Raw genomic sequence first — 26,154 nt, forward strand, 5'->3', positions numbered from 1 at the left:
GCGCGTGGAACACTGGGTTCCGAGCCAGATAGATACTGCTCATGTTGTCGTAGTAAAGGGAAGTCGGATCCTTCATGGGTACGCCCAGATCCTTCAAAATCCTCTTGAGCCATACGGCTTCACACACAGCTACGGCTGCACCCCTGTATTCCGCCTCCGTACTCGAAAGAGCGACGGTAGGCTGCTTCTTGCTACTCTAGGATATTGCTCCGCTGCCAAGGGAGAAAACAAATCCGGAGGTTAATCTTCTATCAGCTTTGAAGCCGGCCCAATCGGCGTTTGTGTACCCCTCGAGTCGTATTGGCATCGCGGTCTTGTAGAGGATGCCACAATCCATTGTGCCGCTCACGTAGCATAGAACTCACTTAGCGCAATCCAAGTGAGTATCACGCGGTGTTTGCATGAATTGGCTAAGGAGACCGACCGGATAACTGAGATCGGGTCGTGGGATCGTGAGGTAGATGAGACTCCCGATGAGTTGCCGATACTGAGTCGGTTCACATGCTTTGGTTCTGGAGTTTGCATCTAGTTTGAGATTGCGATCAAGCGAGGTTGCCGCGGATTTGCACTCAACCATCCCGAACTTGTATAAAAGTTGAGGATGTAGTGCCGTTGAGAGATAATGATTCCGGCTAGAGTCCGAATTACCTCGATGCCGAGGAAGTAGTGGAGCTCCTTCATGTCCGTCATCTCGAACTTGTCGGAAAGGAGGGATTTGACTTTATTGATTTCGACGAGATGCTCACCACCAATGACTAGGTCATCCACATATAAAATGATGACGATCGGACTTGCGGAATCGCTTCGTATGTAGAGGGACTTGTCTGATTTTGACATACGGAAGCCGATTTGATGAAGATATTGCGTTATCTTTGAATGCCAAGCACGCGGTGCTTGCTTGAGGCCGTAGAGTGGCTTCTTGAGTTGGCAAACCACTTTTGGATGGGTGCTCGAGTTGAAGCCGGGTGGTTGGATCATGTACACCTCCTCTTCTAATTTGCCTTGTAGAAAGGCGTTCTTGACGTCCATTTGATGGAGGTGCCACCCTTTCGCCGCGGCAATCGCAATTATGGTCCGCACCGTCGTCATCTTTGCCACCGGGGCAAAGGTCTCTTTGTAGTCGACGCCATGCGTCTGAGCATATCCTTTCGCTACGAGTCGAGCTTTGTAGTGGTTTACAAAGCCATCGGGGTTATACTTCACCTTGTAGATCCATCTGCATCCGATTGCCTTTTTGTGTGGTGAGGTGGGAACGAGATCCCACGTCTTGTTCTTCCATAGTGCCTGCATCTCCTCGTTCATTGCTGCGATCCATCGCGGCTTCCGAAAAAGTTTCCGGCTCCTGTATTGTCGCTACCTTCATCATAAAGGCGTAATGGTACGCCATATAATCGTTGTAGCCGAATCGGCTTACAGGGTTCTTTTCACGAGTGGATCGGCGGAGCTTTTCATTTGCAGAGATGAGGGCTTTCTTAGCTCCGATTGGTACCTCGAAACCGCCAAACTCACTCTCGAGTGAGTGAATCGACTCATCGTCGTTGAAGCGATCGTCTTCGTATTCCGACATTTTCGCCTTGCCTTTGTCCATCTTTGGGCTAGGCCGTGATGTGCTTTGATCGCTCAAAGGCTCTTGTGGTCCACTCAATCGGGTCGTGATCGGACTTTCTTCGAATATGCGCATAAGGCGATCCTCATCCTCGATCTCTTGTTCGGCGAATTCCGGGTCGAGCGGAGTCAGAGTTGGAGTTGTCTCTGGTGCGTACCAGGATGCGAACTCATAAAAAACAACAACTCGACTTACTCGAGATTTTCGTGTTGAGGGGTTGTAGCACTTGTACCCCTTTTGCTCCAATGAGTATCCTACGAGGATACATTTCTCCGACTTCGGGTCAAGCTTTTGACGCTTCTCGTCGGGGATGTGCACATACGCTATCGCGCCGAATATCCGAATGTGTGATAAGTCCGGCTTCTTTCCGAAGTATTTTTCGAACGGAGTGACCTCGTGCACACCGGATGTTGTGCACCGGTTCATTAGGTAGACGACTGTATTTGCAGCTTTGGTCCAATATGACTTGGGCATATGCTTCTCGTTCATCATGGACCGCGCTACTTCGAGGATGTGCCGATTTTTGCGCTCGGCTACTCCGTTTTGTTGCGGAGTGTGTTGGCAAGTGAATTCTTGCTGAATTCCTTCCTTTCGGAGATACGCCATGAAATCGTCCGAGAAGTACTCCTTGCCGTCATCCGATCAAAGGCATCGTACATGTCGGCCCATGGCTTTCTCGACTTCATTCTTGAAATTTTGGAAGTGTCCGAACACTTCGCTCTTTTGCCGCATCGGGTAGATCCAAGTGTGCCTAGAGAAGTCGTCGATGAAGAGCACGTAATATCGGCATCCGCCGAATGTAGCCGTCTGCGTCGGTCCCCATACGTCGGAATGGACTATGTCGAGTAGACCTTTGCTCACGTTTCGCTCTTTCGGGAATGGGTGTCGGTGTTGCTTGCCGAATTGGCATGCTTCGCATACACCTTCAATTTCCTTCTCTTTGAATATCGGTAGTCCGATGACGACTCCTTTCGATTTCATTGCTTTGAGTTTGTTGAGATTGATGTGGCCGATTCGCTTGTGCCATAGCTCTATGTCGGAGTCGGCTTTCGTGTTTTTCGCGAACATGGAGGATTTCATCTCGCATGAATCGAGAATGAACATCCGGCCCTCTCTTCGTCCGCATGCGATGAGTCGGCCCTCTTTTTCGATGAAGCAACCACCTTGATTAAATCGAACTTGCATCCCTTGTTCTACAATTTGGCCGACGGAGACCAAATTCTTCGTAATAGTTGGTACATGCAAGACATTTTTAATGTAATTTTGCTTACCTTCTTTTCCGAACGGAACATTGCCAATGTGCCGAATTGGGTGCGTAGTGTCGTCTCTGGTTTCGACATAGCCGGGTCGGTCCGGCTCTTGAAGTTCTCGGAACCATTCTTGATGCGATGTCATATGGTTCGAGGCACCGAAATAGACGAACCATACATCTTCCGGATCGGAGGCACTAGTTGAGGTAGCGGCCGACATAGAGTTTGCTCTATGTTTCATCATGAACATTCCGCCACGGTTGGAGTTGTGCGCATACATTCCACCACGATCTTCGTAGTCGGAGTTGTGCCCGTACATTTCACCACGGTCGAAGTTGTGTGCATACATTCCGCCACGATCTTCGTAGTCGGAGTTGTGTGCGTAATTCGCGAGTTGTCGGCTTGTGGAAGCCGATTCACGCATCTTCTTTCAACACTCTTCTTCATGGTGGCCAAGCTTTTCGCAATATCCGCATTCGGTTGCATTTGACGGCTCGGGCCGGAGTGGAAGCTCCCCCTTCTTGCGAAGGTTCCTTGTTGGCCTCCGTTTTGCGGCAGAAATTGGGAGTTGTTGTCGTAGGTCGGACCTCGTCTGCCTTGTCCTTGGCCGAATCAACCTCTCGCTCGTCCGCGCCCTCTTCCTCCATTAGAGTGTGTGTAGAGCATGTGGCCTTCCGACTCATTGCTCCTTGTACGCACGTGGTTTTCTTTGACCAATAGCATTGATTGGAGCTCAAAGAAGGAGGGAGATTTCTCCCATGCTAGAACGGCGGTTCGCATCGCGCCAAACCGTGGTGCGAGGCCGCCAAGGCATATTTGCACCATCTCATCATCATCTATACTTAGGCTTATTGAGCCGAGTGAGTCGCAAAGCTCCTTGATCTTCAAGGTGTATGTCGTAATGGACATGTCCCTCTGTTGAATGTTGTTCAACTCTTGGCGGAGTTGAAGCTTCCTCGCGGTCGTGTTGGTGGCGAAAATCTTTCGTAGATTTTCTCACGCTTCCTTCGGCGTCTTGGCTTCTCGAATGTAACCGAGCATGTGGTCGTGAACACATGTCGCCAAACAATACATCACGCGGCTTGCGGCTTGCTCCCATGTCGCATATCCGAGAGCCGCTTCGGCGGGTCGGTCTTCATGCGCTCCTTTGATGTAGCTCCAATAGCCTTGTCCGACAAGGTATTGGTGCATCTTGTACTCCCAAGATGCGAAGTTGTTTCGATCTAACTTCTCGGTAGGGAGAGCGCTCCCCATTTGAGTATTCATTATGTCGATTCTTCTTCTTCTTCTTCTCTCTTCGAATGCGAGCTATGTAGCGAAGCTACGATAGCTATGAGCTGGTTCTTGGTCGTCGGCGTAGAGCACAACACATGATCACGATGAGGCGAATGGGCTAGATCGAGCTACCAAATCGCTCTGATACCATGTAAAGAATCAAGAGATGGATTCTTGTGAAGCGAAAGAGATGTGAGTTATGTGTGTGTGTAATAGAGAGAGAGAGAGAGTGAAACACAGAGAATACGCAAGGTAAAAGCATATTGACAAAGGAGAAAGACTCAACATTGTACAAGGTGGGAGGAGGGTGCTTTATGTAGTCACCCTCTCTCTTCATTAACTACAAGCCTCATGGAGCATGGGGAATGTGAAAGCTCATAAGTTATGTTTCATTGAATATGATTCTATGACTCATACTAAATGCTAGAATACAAAGTGGTGACATAATGGTGACTCTTGACCGTTGGAGTGTCTCTTCACTCTCAAGGTGAGTTCACACACTAGACCAAGTTGAGCTTGATTCTCAACACGGTACCTAGGGCTCACATCCCGAAGTTGATGGAGTTGCTGAAGCAAAAGGTGGAGATGGGGATCCTCGAGCCGTCGAGTTCCCCATACTCAAATCAGTGGTTTACGGTGCCGAAAAAGAATGGCACATTGCGCTTCATTTAGGACCTACAACCGGTCAATAAAGTGACCATTCGGAATGCAGGGATCGGACCAACCATCGATGAGTTCGCGGAAGCCTTCGTTGGAAGGTCAATCTACCCGGTTGGTGATCAATTCCAACTAGCTGTAGAGAGTAGGGATATCACGACGATGTGAACCCCTCTCGGCTTAGTTCGGATGTGTACCCTGCCTCAAGGAGGGACCAACTCGGTGGCACACATGGTGAACGCGATGAACAAAGTGTTGAGGGACTGCATCCCAGACATTACCATGCCATTTTTGAACAACATCCCGATCAAGGGATATCCGATAGAAGAGAAGGATGAATCAGTCGAACCAGACGGATGTCGGAAGTTCATGACGGACCATATCAACGACTGCGAGAAGGTGCTACAGAGGTTCGAGGGAGCGTGACTCACCTTCTCAAGAGAGAAGTCGGCTTTCGGGCAATCAGAAATCTTGGTGGTTGGGCACTTGTGCGGGCCGTATGGCCGGAAACCATCTCCAACTAAGCTAGAAGTATCTTTGCGATGAGAGAAGAATGCAAGTTGGTTACGAAGGTCCGGAGATTCCTTGGGGCGTGCACGTTCTACCATATCTGGATTCCGCATTACGCACACGTTGCGGAACTGCTCTACGGGTTGCTAAAGAAGGGCCGCAAATTCGAATGGAACGGGGAGCACGGAGAGTCAGTCTGAAGGCTGAAAGAGGCGCTTGTTGCGGCATCGGCCCTTCGGAAAGCAGTTTATGGAAAGGGTACCCCGGTTTACGTGACTGTGGACACGAGCCTGACCAGAATCGGATGGGTGGTCAATTAGGAAGACAAAGACGACGTAAGGTTCCCCATTCAATTCGGAGCGAAAGTATTAAACGAGTGGCAGCGAGGATACGCCTAGGTTAAACACAAAGTTTGGGGTATCGTTTCGGTAGTCAAGGATGCCAAAGACTATTTGATTGGGACAGAGGTAGTAATCGAGGTGAACTGCCTACCTATCCTAGGTATGGTTTACATATGTGTGACTCCGGACCTGACTATGCTCAAGTGGATCGCATACATCAAGTCCCTAAACCCGAAGATCCGACACATTTCCGGTAAAGACAACGCCATGGCAGATATGCTTTCAAGAGCGCGGTTTTACAACGAGGACAACATGGTGTCGGAGGACGAAGAAGTCGGCGTGGACTTCTTCGAGTCGGCTCGCGTAGTAGAGGGGGAGGGGAGCACTCTGGGACTGAATGAGTTTAACGAAAACGAGTATGATTGGGAGTGGCTCCGGATAGGCAGATTCTTAAGGACATTGGCGCCGGACACGGCATGGACGAGGGATGAGGCGAACAGGATCAGGAAGAAGGCGTATTAGTTCTGCCTGCGGAATAGGAGTATATGGAGGCATCTGAAGAAGCATAACGGCATTCTGCTCTGTGTAGTGAGAACAAGGGAAGAGCAAAAGGCGTTGTTGTCAGCATACCACGAGAGCCCTTGGGCCGGTCACCGCAAAACGTGGGCCACGTTCGAGAAGCTGAAGGAAAAATACTGGTGGCCGGGAATGTACTGGGATGCGCATCAATTCGTGACGACCTGCGAAAGTTGCTAGATGCATTCCATGATCTAGCACAGAGAGGAGGTGCACCCGACCTACCCGCCGACCGTCCATTTCAAATGGATGGTGGACTTAGTGACGATGCCGATGGGAGTGGGGAAAATGCGGTACCTGGTGCTTGCGCAGGAGGACCTAACGAACCAGGTGGAGGACCGTGCATTGTAGAACAAAACGACCGCAGCCGTATGCCGGTTCCTAATCGAAGAGGTGGTTTGCCGATATGGATGCGTGGGGAAGATCGTGGCCGGCCGGGGAGAACTAGACGCGCAGGAAGCCGAAGAGTTGTTTGACCCATTGGGTGTAAAACTCTCTCTTACTACAACGTACAATTCGAAGGCGAACGGAAAGGTGGAACTCCGACACGGGCCAATCGTGAAGGCATTAGTGTGGGCGTGCGAGGGCCGAGTCGGAAATTTTGCCGCGGTTCCTACCTTACTCATTATGGGTGAACCAAACCACGCACAGTTCGGTGACCGAGTTTATGCCAACAAAGCTTATGTACGGGCAGAAGCCGATCTCTTCGTGGGTGGCAATGGACTGGCCGGACGAAATGAGCCGGGAGGAGTTATTGGCAACGCGGATTCGCCAGCTCGAGCGGAGGCCAGAGGACGTGGAACGGGCAAAGGCGAAATTGTACGCGACGCAGAAGAAGAACAAGGACCGGTTCGACCGGCACACCAGCTAAGACCGAAGAAGATTGAGGAAGGCGACTAGGTGTTGGTTTATGATAGTAACCTCGACAACCAGCACAAGGAGACATAGAAATTCGCAAGGAGGTGGTTCGAGCCTTACGTGGTGACGAGCACGAACGACAATGACACATACCATCTTGCGGAGCTCGACGGAACATGAATGTCGGTACCGGTTGTGGGAAAGCGGATCAAAGGATTCAAGAAGTGGTACAAGGACGAGCCGGACCCGGAGTGCGCAGACAAAAGTGACGACCCGGAAAGGATGGACGAAGACATGGGGGCCTACGGATCGGAGGACGACAAATAACAATGACCGGTTTTCTCTTTGTCTCTCTTCGGCACATATTGGTGGATCTGTGGTTTGGTGGGGGTGGATGTCGTGGGGAAAACCGGCTACGAGGTGAAACGGGGACGTGGACGTGTGTACAACCGCGTGCACGAATGCGCGCGCATTATAAATAAACTTGTAGATAATCTAAGCCTAGGCTAGGTCGGCATGATGGCAGAACTTTAATATAAGCAAATTAAATACGTGATTAAATTAAAATGAATCTTCGTCCGAAGCGGCAAGGAATAAAGTATGATGTAACTACGTGATGTGATGACCCTCCTTCTTTGACCTATAAAAGGAGGAAGAGCGGTAGGGGGGGGGCATTTAGGGAGAACGAAGTGCTGTCAAATTGGGAAACGAGCACCCACTCTCTACCTTTTGCTTTGTTTTGTTAGCACAGACGCCTCTGCTCACGTAGGAAGCCTGTGTGCTCCCGTCAGAGGCTTCTTGTTGTATCCTGGTGTGTGAGTGTGTGCGTTGTTCGCTGAGCTCGTAGCTCAACCCCGACTGAGCCGATTGTAATTACTCTATTTCCCTAATTAATCGTTGGTGCCCGTCTTGTTGATAATCGTGTGTCGTTTCTCTTCTTTCCCTTCTTGTGCTCCTTGGTCCGAGGCCTCTATGGTCCCGCCTTTGTTTCGCACGCACACGCGTAAATACGCGACACCGGCGATATGCTTGAGAAGAGGAGTGAATGTTTCGCGATATGCTTGAGAGACATGGGAAGGCTTTCGCATTCTTCCCACGAGAAATGGGATGCGCTGACCCAAAGGTTATAGAGCCGATGGTGATCTTCACGGTGCCTCATGTGCCTTGGAATTTGAAACCGATACCGGTTCCGAGATGACACCTTCCGAAGTTGATCGAGCTCTTAAAGGAGAAGGTGAGTATGGGAATTCTAGAACCGTCGAATGCTCCTTATTCCAATAGGTGGTTCATGGTGCCGAAGAAGAATGGATCATTGCGATTCATCTAAGATCTTCAACCCGTCAACAAGGTGACAATTCGAAATGCCGGAATCGGTCCGAGCGTGGACGAATTTGCCGAAGCGTTTGCGGGCCGGTCCATCTACTCCATTGGCGATCTCTACTCCGGATATGACCAATTCCAATTGGCGATCGATAGTCGGGACATTACAACCATGAGGACTCCGATCGAGCTTGTGCGGATGTGTACCTTACCCCAAGGCGCAACGAACTCGGTGGCTCATATGGTGAATGCCATGAATAAAGTCTTGAAGGATTGCATTCTGGACATCACGATGCCATTCTTGGATGATATTCCAATAAAAGGATGTTCGGATGAGGAGAAAGATGAATCGAAAGATAAGGAAGGTTGTAGGAAGTTCATTGCGGATCATATGAAAGATTGAGAAGGTGCTTCAAAGGCTCGAAGATGCGAATTTGACATTTTCGGGAGAAAAATCCGCATTCGGGCAACCGGAGATCTTGGTGGTAGGTCACTTGTGTGGAGCATATGGCCGAAAGCCCTCACCATCCAAAGTGAACGCAATCCAAGACATGAAAGAAGAATGCGAAAACCAAACGGAGGTTCGAAGGTTCCTTGGAGCGTGCACGTTTTATCATATATGGATTCCTCACTACGCTCATGTCGCCGAACCATTATATGGACTACTAAAGAAAAGAATGAAGTTCGAATGGCGAGATGAGCACACAAATGCGATGCAAAGATTAAAGAAACTGCTTCTTGAAGCTCCGACACTAAGGAAGGCCGACTATGCCGAAGGAAAACCAATTTACGTGACCGTAGATACGAGCCCAACCGGAATCGGGTGGGTCATCAATCAAGAAGGTGAAGATAATGCGCGATATGCCATCCGGTTCGGAGCAAAGGTTCTCAGCGAACGGCAACAAAGATATGCCCAAGTCAAGCGGGAACTTTGGGGTATTGTGTCGGCAGTGAAGACGGACAAAGATTACCTGATCGGGTCAGAAGTGATAATAGAGACAAATTGTCTCCCAATTCTCGGAATGGTCTCAGGATGTGCGACCCCAGATCCTGCTATGCTAAGATGGATCGCCTACATCAAGTCTTTAAACCCAGAGATCCGTCACATTGCAGGGAAGAAGAACGCCATGGCTGACATGTTGTCGAGGGCAAGATTTTCAAACGGAAGTAACATGGTTTCGGAAGATGAAGATGTCGCCCTCGACTTCTTCAAGATGGCTCGATTGTCGGCGGAAGACCAGGACACGCAAACCCTCCATGCCTTCAACGAGAACGAGTATGAAGGAGAGTGGTTACTCATTGGTAGATTCCTAAGAACATTGACGACAGATGCTTCGTTGACAAAGGAGGAGGCCCTACGAATCCGAAAGAAAGCTTACCGATACTTCTTGAAGGGAGGATTCCTTTGGCGACATCCAAAAAAAAAGGACAGGAATACCACGTCGAGTGGTGGTAAAGAAAGAGGAGCAAGAGACGTTGATGACCGAATTCCACGAGAGTGCTTGGGCAGGTCATAGAGGAACATGGGGACGTTCGGAAAGTTGAAGGAGAAGTACTGGTGGCCAAGCATGTACAAAGATGTACTCCATTTCGTGTCCACATGCGAAACTTGCCAAATATATTCAAATATACTTCATCGTGATGACTTACAGCCAACATACCCACTCACCATACACTTCAAATGGATGGTGGATCTGGTCTCGATGCCAATGGGAGTGGGACAAATGAAGTACTTAGCGCTAGCGAGGGAAGACTTGACGAATCAAGTGGAAGGACGAGCCTTGACAAATAAGACGACTTGAGCCGTTTGCAAATTTCTGCTTGAAGAGGTTGTTTGCCGATATGGATGTGTAGGGAAGATAGTGGCCGACTGAGGGGAGTTGGACGCGCACGAAGCGACAGAGCTCTTCGAAAGACTAGGCGTGAAGCTCTCCCTCACGACTGCCTACAATCCGGAAGCGAATGGGAAGATCGAGCGAGGGCATGGACCTATCGTTAAAGCCATCGTACGGGCATGCAACGGTCGAGTTGGGAATTGGCCACGACTATTACCCTATGCCTTGTGGGCCGATAGAACGACACATAGTTCGGTGACAGGGTATATGCCGATGGAGCTTATGTATGGACAAAAGCCGATTATGCCCATTGAAAGGACGCTCGCCTCATGGGTAGCGATACTGTGGGAGAACGAGATGAACCAAGAAGAGTTATTAGCGGCGCAGATAAGGCAACTTGAAAGAAGACCTGAAGATTTAGAAAAAGCGCGAAAGATGATGGAGGCAGCCCGAGTAAAGAACAAAGTTCGGTTCGACAACACGCATCAACTTCGTCCCAAGAAGATTGAAGAAGGGGATTGGGTTTTGGCTTACGACAGCACCCTTGACAATCAACATAGTATACAACAAGGAAGTTCGCAAGAAGATGGTTCAGGCCGTATGTGGTGACAAGTGCCAACGATAATGCCACATACCACCTTGCGGAACTAGACGGATCAAGGTTGGCCATACCCATTGCGCGAAAAAGAGTAAAGATATTCAAGAAAAGACAAGACAAGGATCCTGACCTCGATTACCTCGACGATGAACATAATAGGGCGGATGTAAATGAAGACATGGAGGAATCTAATTGATCATCGTAGCCGAAATATCACTTTCTCTCTTCTTGGCACATACCAGAGGACGTGCGGTTTGGTGGGGGTGGATGTCGTGAAGATTTTCGGCAATAGTGTGAAAATCCCATAAAACGTACAAAATCGAGTATGAATCACATAATACAATAATTGTGAAGATAACATTTTAAATAAATTTAATATCTAAGTACAAAATGATGGAGGTTTCGAATGCACTTTATTACACGAGAAACGGACAACTAAATGTCAAGATATGAGGGTATAAAGTTTGTGAAAGGAAAAGAGAAAATTGTGAGATATCCCATATAGGCACGACAAATACGGCTCTCATCATATATAATGTAGAGAAAAAGATATTATCTTTGTGTCTATGTGTGGAGCATAGAGAGTTCAAGGTAACTTGAACTAAGAGTGGAGGTGGGCTAGTTACTCGTAAAGGGTTTTGGCCAATCAAAACTGGACCGGCGATGGAGCCGGTGATCCGGCGGCATCCGGCGCCAGTGAGACACCGGCATCCGACGGCAGCACCGGTATCCAACGGCAATCGGCGACGACATCCGGCGACTATATAAATAAATATATAAATATATATACATATATACATATACAAGGAGGGCAAGTAAGGGTTCAAACCTTGCACCTCCAAGTTAAGAGTCAATTGGCTTACCATTAAGCCATGCCATTTAGTTGAATTTTTATTTCTATCATTGTACTTTTACATAAATATTCTCATACATGAGAGCTAAAATGAGTGAGATGGTTATCATGCACCACATGTAATACATAAACACCAAATGGCAAACATGCATTTTATACATGTCTTGTACCCTCACATGCATCATATGCATGAGAGCATCTATAAAAGAAGGAAGGGGGAGGAGAAAAAACACGTTTTTTTTTTGTTATGAAATTAAGAAGAAGAAATTCGTTATCAAATTGATCGTGTAACTTGTTTCTTAAATCCAAAGATAAAAGTTCAATCAATCTCTCTCAATCGTTTAATCTCAACTTCTCTCTTTCCCAATCTATCTTAAGTACTTTCTCGCCAAAGCTTGCGCCAAAGCTTGTACCGACTTTGAATCCTTCCGGTTCAGAACCCCGGCGGTTCCGCCTCACGATCCGCGCGTAGTGACGGATCTTCACGACAACGTTGTCGTGGTATTCCGTGGGTACGTGTAAGATCTTAGGCGGTACCGTGGGGGTCTTGGACTAGGGAGACGGATGGTGGAGTCCTTAAGCTTTGTAGGCTTCGGTCTAGAATCGGCTTCCGACTCCAACAAATGTAGGTTTTCACAAAAAGACGGTTCACCGCAAACATGGACCCGACTCAAATATGTTACAAGGGAGATAAATATACACTAACATGAATATATATTACAAGAGTCTTACAACAAGACGGTTACATGCCCCGAATCTGGTGGCTATTACATATCCATAGGCCAATACAACAAGTTAAGAGTGGGAACCGACGAAGGCGAGTCAAGTGGGCCACTTGGACCACGACGTCCATCGTTGGTCACGCCCCAAAGACGGTGGAGTGTTCCCGTGCCACTTCGCCCTTCCTTCTAGAACCGGCCGCCACACGAAATGCCCTTCATCGAGGAGAGGAAGCCGAATCACCAAGTGCTACCACCGGAATGCCTAAAGCTGTTGTTGTAGGATCCCCAAACCAAACCAAACTCCCACACGAAGAAGAGAGGGCAGCACCCGTAACTCTAAAACCGCATAAACCCTAACTTGCACGAACTCTCACAAGAAGAAGAACCTAAACGGAATACTAACGTCCACTCGAAAGAATGAACCAAGCCCACGAGATAATGAAGAAGACTAAAATGAAACCCTTAAAAGAAATAGGGTGAAAAGACCCAAGTAGAAACCCGAAGGGAACAAGAATAAGATGAAGAGGAAGAACACTACCAAACCCTAGACCTAAGTGGTATACCCTCCTAACTCAAAACGAGCAACCCCTTTATAAGGGACCCTCCCTTCCTTTTATAGAACAAGGAGAGGGATGTGTTACAATGTGGGATAAATCCCTTATTACATGGGATCCTTTGTCCCGAATTAACTATTGTTCGGTGCCATAATGGCGCTGCTATCATTTACACAATTTGTACAAGGGTGAGTGCACATGATGCACACCACCGATTCTTCTGATATCCCCCGGTTTCTCACAATGGCCCGGAATCCTCACGACATCTGCCCCCACCAAACCGCACATCCACCGGTACATGCCAAGTTCGAAGAAGGGTGAGAGATTCAAGCCGATGAGGAACCAGTCTTCCGTAATATGCATTTCGGCTGCATGTTGGCCTCGCTAGTCCGAACTGTCGGCTCCGGTTCCTTCTCCACGTTTGCCTGCCCATAGGCTTGTTCGACCCGTCGATAGGTCATTCACCGTGATCCCGTAGTGCATGTGCTTCCCGTTGGCCCTTCTTTCGACCATATGCACGCTTCTCGTCCCTTCGGATACACGGTGTCCTCTGTCCGAGGAGCACCGGTGATGGCCCGCTTGGCCTTCGTCGACCTTCGTGTTGTCTTGGTTCTCGTTCCGCACCGATCTCCACCGCCTTCGTCCCCTCGCCACCACCTATCTTCTCCTTGGTCTTACGTTGCAACGGCGGCTGAACTGCCAATGTCTCTGGAACCAGTGTGGAGGATCCCTCTCCGGCCTTCTACGCGAGATCACCTGGACCGGTAACCCGCCTTTGCACCTGTACTCTTGTTTCGGCACCTCTGTGTGCCACGCATCCCCTTCTCGTGTTCGGCTCCGCCTGTGCCGAACTCAGGTTACTTCCCATGCACGCGTCATCGGCCCTCGCCCGGCCAGATCGTGCATCGCCGCTTCTCCGCATATCGGTGTCCTCTGCGTCCGAGGAACACCCCGTAGTAGCCTGCTTGGCCACTTTCTTCTTGCGCTGTTGCCACTGGTTTGGAGCCTTCTGCTTGCTGTCGTCCCCTCACCCCCACCAGCTTCTTATCTCGGGTTTGGCCCGCCACGCCAGTCGTTGCCACTTCGACTGAGCCGCCGAGATCTCTGAAGCGGGTGTGGAGGATCCTTCTCCGGCCCTCGATCTTGTTTCCAGTCTCCATTCCGCGTAGTCCGTTTACGTGCCCGTGCTCTCATTCCCGGCACCGCCGTGTGTCGTCTTCCGCCTTCCCTGTTCGACACCGCCTCTGTCGAACATTGTCCCGTACTTGTGCTTTGCTTTGGCCCTTGATGCCCACACGCACGTCTTCCGATCCGCTCCCTGCTTACCCCTCACCGGCTTTCCTCCGAAATCATAACCATCCAGTAAGGGTTCGGCCTCTGTCAACTTTGGCCTCGTCGGTCCCCGATCCACTCTTCCCGCATTGCCGGTTCCCGTTTCCTGCCGCCACCATCCTTCTCACTCGGTCTCACGTTGCCATGTCGATTTGGATTGCCGGTGTCTCCAAATCGGTGTGAGGATCCCATAGGACCGTCTTCCTTTCTCTCCTCCCGTCTTCCACGTTGTCTTCTGTTCTGCTTTCGGTTGTGCCCATTCCCGACTCGGCACACCGCTCCTTAACCGGGTCTCCCCGACAGCTTACCGGAGGATCACCCTTGCCGCATCCCGGCCCGCATGGCCTCCTTCGTTCACGTAACGCCTTGGCTAGTTAGTGCTTCTGTTGTTGCCGCCTTCATCCCCTTGCCGCCACCTTCCATTTCCCTCGGTCTCACATTGCCACGTCGGCCAAACTGCCAGAGTCTCCAGATAGGTGTGAAGGATCCTTCTTGGGCCTGCGATTTGTTGGGTCACCGACTCTCATACCAAGCGCGTCCATTCTTTGTCTTGCAAACTCTGCCGGTCGGATCCGTATCCGGTTCGTGGCCACCTCACCGGCCTCATACCTCCTTTCGTTATGCTTTCCGTCGTCCAGTCACGTTCTCCTGCCGCCACCGTCCATCTCTCTAGGTCTCACGCCGGCTCTCGTTGCCCGCTGCCGGAGTCTCCGGATCGGTGTGAGTGTCTTCGTGGAACCTCCCCTTTTGCCGTCTTTGGTTGCCCGTCTTGCCGCCACCACCATTCACTACTCTAGGTCTCATGCCGACTCTCGGGCCGACCGCCGGAGTCTCTAGAACCGGTGTGTGTAAGGTCGCGACAGCACCACTTGCCGTTTCTCCTCTCAATGTAGTCCCGACCTCCACGTCGGCCTCGTCTGCTGGTCACGTTCACCTACCGCCACCGTCCTTTCCTGTAGGACTCACGCCGGCTCTTAGGCCGACCGACAAATCGGTGTGAGGATCTCCGTAGACCGCCCATCCGCAGTCCTTTGCCTTCGTCCCCTCGCCGCCATCATTCGTCACTCTAGGTCTCACGCCGATTCTAGGTCCGGCTGCCGGAGTCTCTAGAACCGGTGTGGGTAAGGTCCCGGCACCGCCTCTAGTGATGTTCGTAGCCACCTCCATCCGGACGTCGTTGTTCGTGGCTACCCCGTCTCCGATCGCGGAAGCCTCGATTACGCTTGCCGCCTCCTCTTCCTCGATCTCCTTGTCGTCGTCTTGGTTGCCCGCCTTGCCGCCGCCACCGTTCGTCACTCTAGGTCTCACACCAGCTCTTTGACCGGACGTCGACTCTCTAGAATCGGTGTGGGTAAGGTCTTGGCACCACCGCTCGTCTCCTCCCCACTTGATGTTTCGGGCGACCGTGTCCCGAATTCTCCGCCCACTCTTGAAGTGCCTCTTCCCACTCCATAGTCACCGGCCGGCCTCATCCATGGTTGTCCCCTTTCCACTAGACGAGAGGGTCGTTAGCTCCACACGCTCTCCCACGTCGTCCTCGCATGCTCTTCCGGCCTCCGCGTGTAGGGGGGGGGGGGCGTATTCCTCCGCAAGTTGAAAAGGTGACTTGTTCCCCACCTTCCCCGTAATGGCACCATTGTACAGAACCCGGACCCCTACACGGCCTCATCATTATTCCACATCCGTCGAGAAGGCAGCTTCCTTCTCGACCTCTATTTGCCTCTCAATCCGAGCATCGTGGGCTTTAAAATTTTTGGGACCCTATCCCCACTCCAATGGTCGACTTCTTCGACCACACTCTAAATGGCTTCCAAACCGTTTCTTGTCCACCCTTCTTCCGTGTATCTTCATCATCGCCTTCGACATTGCCTTCACCACGAAGCCTTCTTCATCTACCTCCATTCTCCCTTGCCGCCTTTCACGTCGGGTTCACCAAATATGTCACGGTATTCCGCGGGTCCGTGTAGGATCTTAGGCGAAACCGCAGGGGTCTTGGACTAAGGAGACGGATGGTGGAGTCCTTAAGCTTTGTAGGCTTCGGTCCGGAATCGGCTTCCGGCTCCAACGAATGTAGGGTTTCACAAAAAGACGGTTCACCGCAAATATGTTACAAGGGAGATAGATATATACTAACATGAATATATATTACAAGAGTCTTACAACAAGACGGTTACATGCTCTGAATCCGGTGGCTATTACATATCCATAGGCCAATACAACAAGTTAAGAGTGGGAACCGGCGAAGGCGAGTCGAGTGGGCCACCGGGACCGCGACGTCCACCGTTGGTCACGCCCCGAAGACAGTGGAGTGTTCCCTTGCCACTTCACCCTCCCTTCTCGAACCGGCCGCCACATGAAGCGCTCTCCATCGAGGAGAGGAAGCCGAATCACCAAGTGCTGCCACCGGAATGCCTAAAGCCGTTGTTGTAGGATCCCCAAACCAAACCAAACTCCCACACGAAGAAGAGAGGGCAGCACCCGAAACCCTAAAACCGCGTAAACCCTAACTTGCAAGAACTCTCACAAGAAGAAGAACCTAAACGGAATACTAACGTCCACTCGAAAGAATAAACCAAACCCATGTGATAATGAAGAAGACTAAATGAAACCCTAAAACGAAATAGGGTGAAAAGACCCAAGTAGAAACCCTAAGGGAACAAGAATAAGATGAAGAGGAAGAACACTACCAAACCCTAGACCTAAGTGGTATACCCTCCTAACTCAAAATGGGCAACCCCTCTATAAGGGACCCTTCCTTCCTTTTTTAGAACAAGGAGAGGGATGCGTTACAATGTGGAATAAATCCCTTATTACATGGGATCCTCTGTCCCGAATTAACTACTGTCCGGTGCCATAATGGCGCCGCTATCATTTACACAATTTGTACAAGGGTGAGTGCACATGTTGCACCCCACCGATTCTTCCGATATTCCCCGGTTTCTCACTATGGCCCGGAATCTTCACGACAACATGGATAAAGTGTGAGGGTTAACCGAGAGTGTAAAGAAGGGAGGATTACTTTTAATTCTAGGGATTGAGACAACCCATTAAGACCAAGTGTGAACTTGCCTAGGGGCCTTAGGTTTGGCGATAAATATGAGGCCTGGCTACCCTCATTTGATTTGGGAAGTTCACATTTGGCCTTAATGGGTTGCCTTAATCCCTAAGATTAGAAGTAATTCTCCCTTCTTTACACTCTCGGTTAATCCTCACACTTTATCCACGTGTATAGAATACTAAGATACAATCTTACCACGGGATAATTTATGGTCATGCTTGTAACATGAATCATCCAACCTCATCAATACCCTATGTTTACATATAAGGGAGAACATGTGCAATTAGTGCAAAGCTTTGAGTATCGATATACTTGGCACAAATAAAAGGAGTGCATATATCAAGGTGGATGGAAATGTTATTGTATGTTGGAAAATCACTGCAATTAGAGTGGTACCCCATGGATGGGAAGTGAAACTAATGTTATTTAATGTCATGGTAACACAAATTTTGCTTTATGGAGTACAAGTATGGGGAGGCACTATCTCTCTTAATACAGGGAATGAGATTGTGAGGGTTCAAATAACAATCGACAACGGTTCACCGAACCGCAAAACCACGGCTTAACGGTTCGGTTCGGTTTGAATGGTCAAAAACCGCGATTTAAACGGTTTAATGGTTATTTATTTTTAAATAAAAAAAAATCGTTTTTAAACAATCTTTTCATTTTTGTTTCCTCCTCGCCAAAGAACTCCTACCCATGAGCATTTAGATGACATATTTTAGGAACATCTTTAAAATTAAAAAAAATGAAATATTATAAATTTTTAAATTTTTAAATTTTAAAAATTGACCTGGGTTGAAAACTGAAACCAAACCACGAAACCACGGTTTTAACGGTTTCGTGGTTCGGTTTGGGTTTCAAAAATAATTAACGGTTCGGTTCCAAACATGTTCGGTTTTGACCCTCTCGAACCGAACCGAACCGTTGCTGATTGTTAGGTTCAAAAAATGTTTTTAAGGAGACAATTGGGAGTTAAATCCACCACCTCATATCAAGTTATCCTCTTGAAAATAGGTGTTCGACCTATAGAGATATTGGTCCTATAAAGAGTATATTGAAATTTGATACATTACAAAAGTCAAGAAAATGCCAAATCATAGATCACCATATATTGCTTGGAATGTTGGATGTAAACTACAAATGAATCACAAAGAGCAAAATTCTCTCACCTGGTTAGGTAGTTGACATCAAAAAAAGGTTCAAAAGATGGGATGCGGAAGATCTTTTAGAGCTTGCAAGTGATGCTCTTAAATATACAGTTATTGAGGAAAGATTAATGGAACCACAAATGAAGGATGCTAAAAGGACAAACTAGAATATTGCATTGCAAACATCAATCCGGAATGTTGGGTTCTATATCAGCAAGAAGGCCTATTGATCGTATTCAACCTTATCTCATTACTAACACAAGTATTAACTCTCGTAGAGCCCTATCACACCTTCATGCTCGATCATACAACCTATGTATTGAAGTTGCATTATGGCATCAAAATCAACCAAATATGAAGGCATGTAAGTTATGCAAGGAAGGGCTAGTAGAGGATGAGTATCACTAAGTCTTGCTTTTTACATGCTCCACATATAGTGCAATTCGTGAAAGCTATGATGATATATTAAGAGAGGGTGATGACTTGATTGTAATTTGTCACACTAAAGAGAAGCCTAAAAAGGTCAAGCTCATATATGTATGCCTTATTCACATGTCAAGACTTGGTGCTCGAAATATGAATATCCCTTCTTGGGTCCCATATCAAGAAAACATTTATACTTAGGTCCCATGGGTCAATATTGGCCTCTCTATGGGTGCTAAAAATATCTATCTATCTCACTCTCTCCCTCTCCCTCTCCCTCTCCCTCTCCCTCTCTAAAGTTACAACTTTTTCTCGATGTGTGCCCATAGTTGGCCAATAATCCTTGTGCAAGAGCCATGCTAATCTTCAAAGAACAGAAAGTCACAATTGTGCTTCTAAAAGTATTGTATGTATTAAAAAAACCTGCCAATATAGAAAACCCTTGATTTCCTCTCTAGAATAGTGTGTTTTTTATGGCATAATTAGCCCTCTAATATGGCATAAGACTAGTTGACATAGATAGAAGCAAGACTTTTGAGGAAAAGGTGCTTGTAGAGCTTAATAGTGCGAAAATGGCCAAATCATCCATCCTACTTGTTGCAATACTCTATATAGAGGCCATCAAATAAAAGCCCATTTCTCATACACCAAAATGTACCATAGGCACCTCAGCAAGAAAAATAATTGTCTTATTCTATTGGTGAGGGCAAAGCTATGGCTCTTTAATTGAAAACCTGGGAAAAATTTACCCTCTCATTGAAGCCCAAAGTTACAAAGTTGCAATCCAAACAAATTTAGAGATTGGGCATGGTGAGGAATGTGTGATCACCGTCCTTCTCGGCGATTTGTATAAGAAAAACACGGCCCCATCCAGAGCGTGTCTTCAGAGGGGCAGACTTCCTGCCCACAAGGAAAACAAATGCGTCTGGGACGGAATGGAGAACGACGAGAGTGCCATCCTGAGACATCCAACACTTGACGTCTCCAACTCTCCCTTGTTGTCTCTGTGTGTGTGTATCTCTCTCTCTCTCTCTCTCTCTCTCTCTCTCTCTCTCTCTCTCTCTCTCTCTCTATGTGTCTCTCCATAGTGTGAAGAAATTACATTAATAATGAAGCTATCGTATTGAGCAGGGGTAGATTTGACATTTCTAAAACCCAATTGAGGAAGGGGGGGGGGGGGGGGGGGGGGGGGGTAAGGTTTTAGAGTAATGTCTTTGCTTTTATTCATCACTCCATTTACATAATAATCCCTTCCCCTGCATCCCCATCCTAAAGGTTTAGCGATGGCGATAACGATAACAGAGGCCTAGGAAAATCTCAGGTAATATGATTCTACTGTGTTTCCCCTTTTAACTCTTTGCTTCTCATTCCTCGCCTTTTTATCCTTTCCTTGATTCCTTCCTCTCTTTCTTTCTTTCTTTCTTTCCTTTGCTATAAAAAGAAGTCCCCGTCGCTACATACCGACATTTCATTTCTCTGTGAATATTTATGGACCTGATCTCTTTTCTTATCTTAATAAAAATCTCCCTTTTTTGAAGACGTTTTTTTATTTGTCACACATATATGATAGAAAACACCATCAGATGTTAGAGTTAGGTCCATTCATTTACCAGGTCTTTTGAAAAAGGAGAAGGAAGAAATTACTTGTTGAAGCTCACATAGATGGACCTTTATGTCGATTATTTCTTCCATATCGTAAATAATAAAAGGGAAGGGAAAGACCTGCCAAATGCAAGGTTTTTTTGTGATCATGAATGTCTATGCTAGAGGCGTAATGTTTTTGCTAGAGACTAAATTTTATATTATAAAATACCACTTTTATTAGAGACTAATGTATATGTTGGGAATCATATAGTTCCAACTTCCTATGTTGAATGAAGTGGATTGGACATGTCGCAACAAGTTGGCTACTAGATCCATGCTAATCAACAATCTTTGGTCTTCTCTTATGTTGATAAAAAGAAGAATACATTCGAAATGACCTTATTTTGTACTCAAAATATGCAAAAATTTGAACATACCTCCTTTTGGCTCTAAGCTTGTGAGTTTATAAAGCTTTTGCAAAGCATAAGGATGTGAAAAGTGGGCGGAGAATCTGTCTTCAGACTAAGCAGACGGATTTTGGTGAATTTACTTTGGTTGAAATATCTGCTAATGTAATTTGATGAAGAAATTATTGTTGGGAACAATTCGGTTGATATGTATGTAAAATATGGTTCAGGAAGATATTATGGTTGGGAATAGTTTGGTTGATATGTATGCTAAAATGTAGTCAATTTTTTGGCCAAGATGTATGGTGAACGTGGTCAAGAAGATATTCTGGTTGAGAATACTTTGTTTACAATGTGTGGTAAATGTAATCTGATCTTCAAGAACCAGAGAAATAATGTGGCTTCATGTAATCCATTTCAAGAATTCAATCAAGAAAGCTTTAATCATTTCAAAGCTACTTACAAATTCCGTCACTGTTGCCCATTGAAAGCTTATGGTAGAGTATAGATCATGTAGATAAGGACCGGGAAATACATTCTGATACTATGGAAAAATGGTTTGAATGTGACCTTCCAATTTCAAATAGTCTAATCAGTATGTTCGCCAAATGGGACTTCCTTTATGGACAACAAGCGTTCAAGCTGTGGTTGTGGTTCATTCTCAAATGTCATTCACATAGTCAACAAGTTTCCAACCTAAATCATTGCTGCATGGACTGCACTGATTGGGGATATGTGGAATATATGCCACAAATTATGTCATCAAGCTTTTGATTGACCCTTTTGACGGTGATGGATGCTGCTTCTAATTCGACTACATTATTGTTGACTCTGGAAAGTTGTGGTAATTGAGTGCTGTGGAAGAAAGTTACATGATACATACATTGATTGCACCAAATGGTTTTGATAGGGATTGATCTGTATGCCATTTGCCTCATTGACATTTATTCTGGAAGGCCAAACGTGACTCACTTGTATGCATGTTAAGTATTTGATAGCATGTTAATGCGTGATGTTGTGACATGGAGTTTGTTACTAAAATGCCATACTATTATTAATTGCAAGGGTGGTATTTCCATTTTGTGTCTTAAGGATACAATGCAGAGGCACTCACATTTATACAGATGTGGAAGATGGGAGATGCAGACATGTTTGAGATGTTTGATAGAAGCAAAGAAAAGTCTGTGTGAACTCTTTGATATAGTGAATGAGGAGTACCAACCATATAAACATGCAGAGAAATTGGCTATTACTTGTGAGATTCCAAATACTCTGCAAGGATCCACTTGTAAGGGTATAAAATTTTTACACGAGTTTGCAGTGATTACAACTGTGTAGGCAAAAATATTTCTATGATGGTGTGTTGAGATCATTTTAAGAGATTGTTGTTGTTTATTTGTCATTTCAGGGACGAGTCTTGTGTTTATGAGACAGATTCTAATATCTATTATTTGGTTTGTTGTATATTATCAACTCTATTGGATAATGTAATGTTGCAATAGTAATGATTACCAAAAGATTGTAAGTAGTATTCAATAAGTGATAGAAAATATGGGGAAAGTCAGTATTTGATTTTGTTAGCTAATTAAAGTATACACCTGGCATATAAAGTGAGTGATACACCCTGTTCCCATTAGTTGTGAACACCATTACAGAGGTAAGATGATTAATTTCAAAGGTTACATCCTATTTGTAAAGATGTCCAGTGAGGCAATGCATTTGTGAATTTATAGTGAATGTCATCTGTAAAATATCATGATGTAAGAATAGTAATTGATTATAATGGGTTGTGAATTATACAAAATGTTATATATAATAAGTAAAGAGCAAACATAAGAATCCTTCAATGGATTCATGTATACAATAGATGGTTCTTGTTGAATTAGAAATTGGTAACCCAAAGTATGAATCATGTCGAGGATTACCTCCTTCCGATGTTATGAGCTAATCCAATCCTACATCCACTGCAAGGCCTTCTGACCTTGACAACAGTTCTTATACATGAGCGTTTCTCTATTGAATGGGGCTGCCCTGAGAATGCCTTGAATCAAGACATTTACTTACTGCCCACAATAGCAAAATCATGCAGATCTCAAATGTTAGAGGGTACATTAAATATGAACACTGTCATCAGTGTAGAGTGTATTTCTGATTGCAGTGCTCATAAAAATACCTTTTTTAACTATAGTAATTGCAATGTTCATCACAATACCCTATCTGTAGTGAATGCAGTCTTCATAGACCAGTGATATATCTATTGAGGAAGAACAAATATCGTACATGATCAATTGAGCGATATCCAGACGGCTTCCTTGAAATTGGCTTATATTCAAAGAGCTTGCGTGTTGTAAGACGCTGTACCTTTGGCCGTCTATAGTTCTCCGAAACACATGCTCTTGTTTGGATCCATCCAAACAATGTGCCATGGAGTCTTTGTTGCCAAAGATTTGCAAATTCTCAGTGGCCTTTTTCCCAAGTAAATGTGGACTCTTTTGGACAAGATAGCTGAGCAAAACCTCATCTGGGAAGTCTTCATTGGTTTTCTCTTTGCTCATAGCTACTCGTACAACCTCCACCACCATTGAATTAACTAACCCTTTTGTAGCCCTCATAGAACCCAATATCACTCCACTGCTCATCACTCTTCTTTTCTTCTCCCATCTGTCTAATGACTTCCACAGTAGCTTTCCATACAGTCTCTCAAACATGGTTTCCTTTCCTTCCTTCACCATGCTTGGGTTTGCTTTCTTTGGAGTTGCAGTTTCATTGAAATCACGAGCTCCCCTCTCTTTAATACCATTACTCTCTTTATTATAGATTGCCTTCCTTATCATGACATCCCTAGTAGTATACTTTCCTTGCACCAAAGAAGCTGGATGAACCTTTTCACTGTCATCAGATGGTTTCTGCAGAATTGCTTCTTCCCATGTTGAATCTTGTGCTGTGAAATAAAGGAAATCTGTGTGTTTAGGATGATGCATAAATACATCACCCAGTACCACAACCCCTCCTAGTTCCACAAGCATAACTTGCTCAAACTTGTGTTTTAGCAATCCCAACAGCATTTGATAACATAGCCATCGCCTTAACCTAGAGGAAGGGTCCATGAGAAACCCTGAAAATCCATCTGTGCTGTCCAGTTCATTTATCTGGAATCCAACAACAGACCCGAAATTGAAGTCCTTACCTTTCTCATCGCTGATGGAAGAAGAAGACCTCCTCTTCCGTTCATGTGCTGATACTACAAGAAGATTGACCCATGACCGCTTGCCTCCATTTGTTGATGCCAAATTACCATTGCCCCATATGATAGAACGCCTCTCCTCTTCTCCATGTTTTGGATTTAGGTCACCATTACCACATTTCATGAAAGGTCTCTTATGATCATCTGCATGCTGCATTGATGCTACATCATTGCCGCCGCCACATGCGATAGAAGAAGGCCCCTTGTGATCATCTCCATGTGTTGATGACACCTGACTGTTGCCCCAAAGGGCATCAGACCACTTTCTCGATGCCTCGGATGCTCCTCTCGGATCCTTCGGGATCTCAAAGGCCGTTCGATTGAAAATGCTAATGCAAGGACCCCTGTCTACTGCCTGTGTGGAATCCATTAAAGATCTCAATCGTCGAAAGCTCTGTCCCTCTTCGGAAATAATCCCAAGAACATGCTCAGGAATTGTGGTAGACCAAGGGAGCAAAAGCACTAAATCAGCACGAGCCATAGCACCACTTCTATAGAGGGTTCTCAAGAATAGCCTAAAATCTATCAAATTACAACCTTCTTCAATGTTTGCAATGATCAAATTCTCCATGGCCCTGTTTCCTTTGCTGAAGACAACCCCAAGGCCATGGAGCGCATGCTCATTAATATCCAAATGTTGGTCTTCATTGAAAATATAAGTAGTCGTTCTCCCTAACACAAGCAGCATAATCCAGAGAGCAAACGCAAGTAGACATAAGAAGATGTAAACGTTGTGGAGAATTGGAACTTCCTTTGAACCCAAACTATGATTCTTTGGCTTCGCTGTCTGGTCTTTGGATTCAGAGTTATGAAAAGTAGTGATGATAGAAGTGGTTTTCTTTATCAATCTGGGTGTAGAGAATGTGGAAGGGGCGAATTTTTGTGTGGTAAGGAGGATAGCCCACTCTGAAGGAGGGCTCTCATACTCAATATGCTCTGTTTCCCTGATAAGAGGGCTCTGTTTTCCTCCTATAGAACCAAGCCCAAAATATTTGATATTCTTAGGATTGAGCAAAGAAATGGCGGCCTTCATGAAGGAGGTGTGCACCATTGTGCCTTCATAATGGTTGGTTGGATCACATCAGGAGAGGAGGATAGCTATGGTGGTGATAGCTATGGTGGTGGTGGTGTATAATGGGCATTTGACCTGAGAGCTATGGAGAGGAGTTGATATTGTGATTTTCACGTCCTAGGCACCATCTCTCCTCTCCACCTGTAGTTGCCTTATTATTATTATTATTATCATTATTCTTTTTCTTATTTGAAATTTAGATTTTTTGCCGCTTTTCATTTCTTTGGCACCTCCTCAAGCATCTCATATATTCTGGTCAATGATTTGTTTGTTTTTTTTTTGTTTTTGCTTTTGTTTTATAAAAGCTGATTGTGGAGGAGGCTGACTACGTGTGGTGCACACACACACACACATGCCTGCAACTACGTGATAGGTTCTATCAATGGCTTTTACATTTAGGGTTTTTTTATCTTATTTTTTATTTGGACACCATTTATTTAGACCCCACCAACGCGATGGGATCCATGGTTTCTCTTACACTTTTATATCGAATGCCATTGATCTTAACCCGACAAAGTGGAATCTGTGCAAATCCCATTTTCTTAGTCCTCCTTCCCAATAGTTTTAATGCATGTAGGTATCACCCAAGCGGGAGCATTTAATCCAATGAAGGGATGGATGGCATAGATGCTTTATCACACTTCCCTGTTCGACATGATCGCGATCCGATCCGACACTGTTTTTCCGTCAGACAGGTGTATTCTTTTTATTCGGAACACTAAGCAGGGTACTTAAATTCCATGTTGTGGTTCTCCGGAGGGGCAGTGCATAATTCTCTGTGGATTGCTGGGATAAGAGCAATGTGGCCATGGACTTGCTCAATACCATTGCATTTTGCTTCGATTCTCAGTATCTGTCAACGGGTTTCATGCATCTTCCAAGCCTCTGCGATGGCCTGCTCTGCCCAGATTCTAGAAGGCATACTCTT

At 46.3% G+C, this 26,154-nt stretch overlaps 1 protein-coding gene and 1 long non-coding RNA gene across 2 annotated transcripts; one reads left to right on the forward strand and one right to left on the reverse strand.

Annotated features, from left to right (window-relative positions):
- The first annotated feature begins 20,165 nt into the window (after window positions 1-20,165).
- LOC147868938 (uncharacterized) lies at window positions 20,166-22,379 on the forward strand. Its single transcript, XR_015530266.1, has 2 exons — window positions 20,166-20,240; window positions 20,775-22,379. It is a non-coding gene; the product is annotated as an uncharacterized LOC147868938 (long non-coding RNA).
- Window positions 22,380-22,663: 284 nt separating this feature from the next.
- LOC147868939 (uncharacterized) lies at window positions 22,664-25,213 on the reverse strand. The gene has a single exon (XM_087324944.1). The coding sequence runs from the start codon at window positions 25,203-25,205 to the stop codon at window positions 23,124-23,126; it is 2,082 nt and encodes a 693-aa protein (XP_087181070.1). The 5' UTR covers window positions 25,206-25,213; the 3' UTR covers window positions 22,664-23,123.
- Window positions 25,214-26,154: the final 941 nt, after the last annotated feature.

Source organism: Azolla caroliniana, unplaced genomic scaffold, assembly GCF_043228905.1.
Source record: "Azolla caroliniana isolate FFs.n. ecotype wild unplaced genomic scaffold, voAzoCaro1.0.p SCAF_1, whole genome shotgun sequence".
NCBI lineage: Eukaryota > Viridiplantae > Streptophyta > Polypodiopsida > Salviniales > Salviniaceae > Azolla > Azolla caroliniana.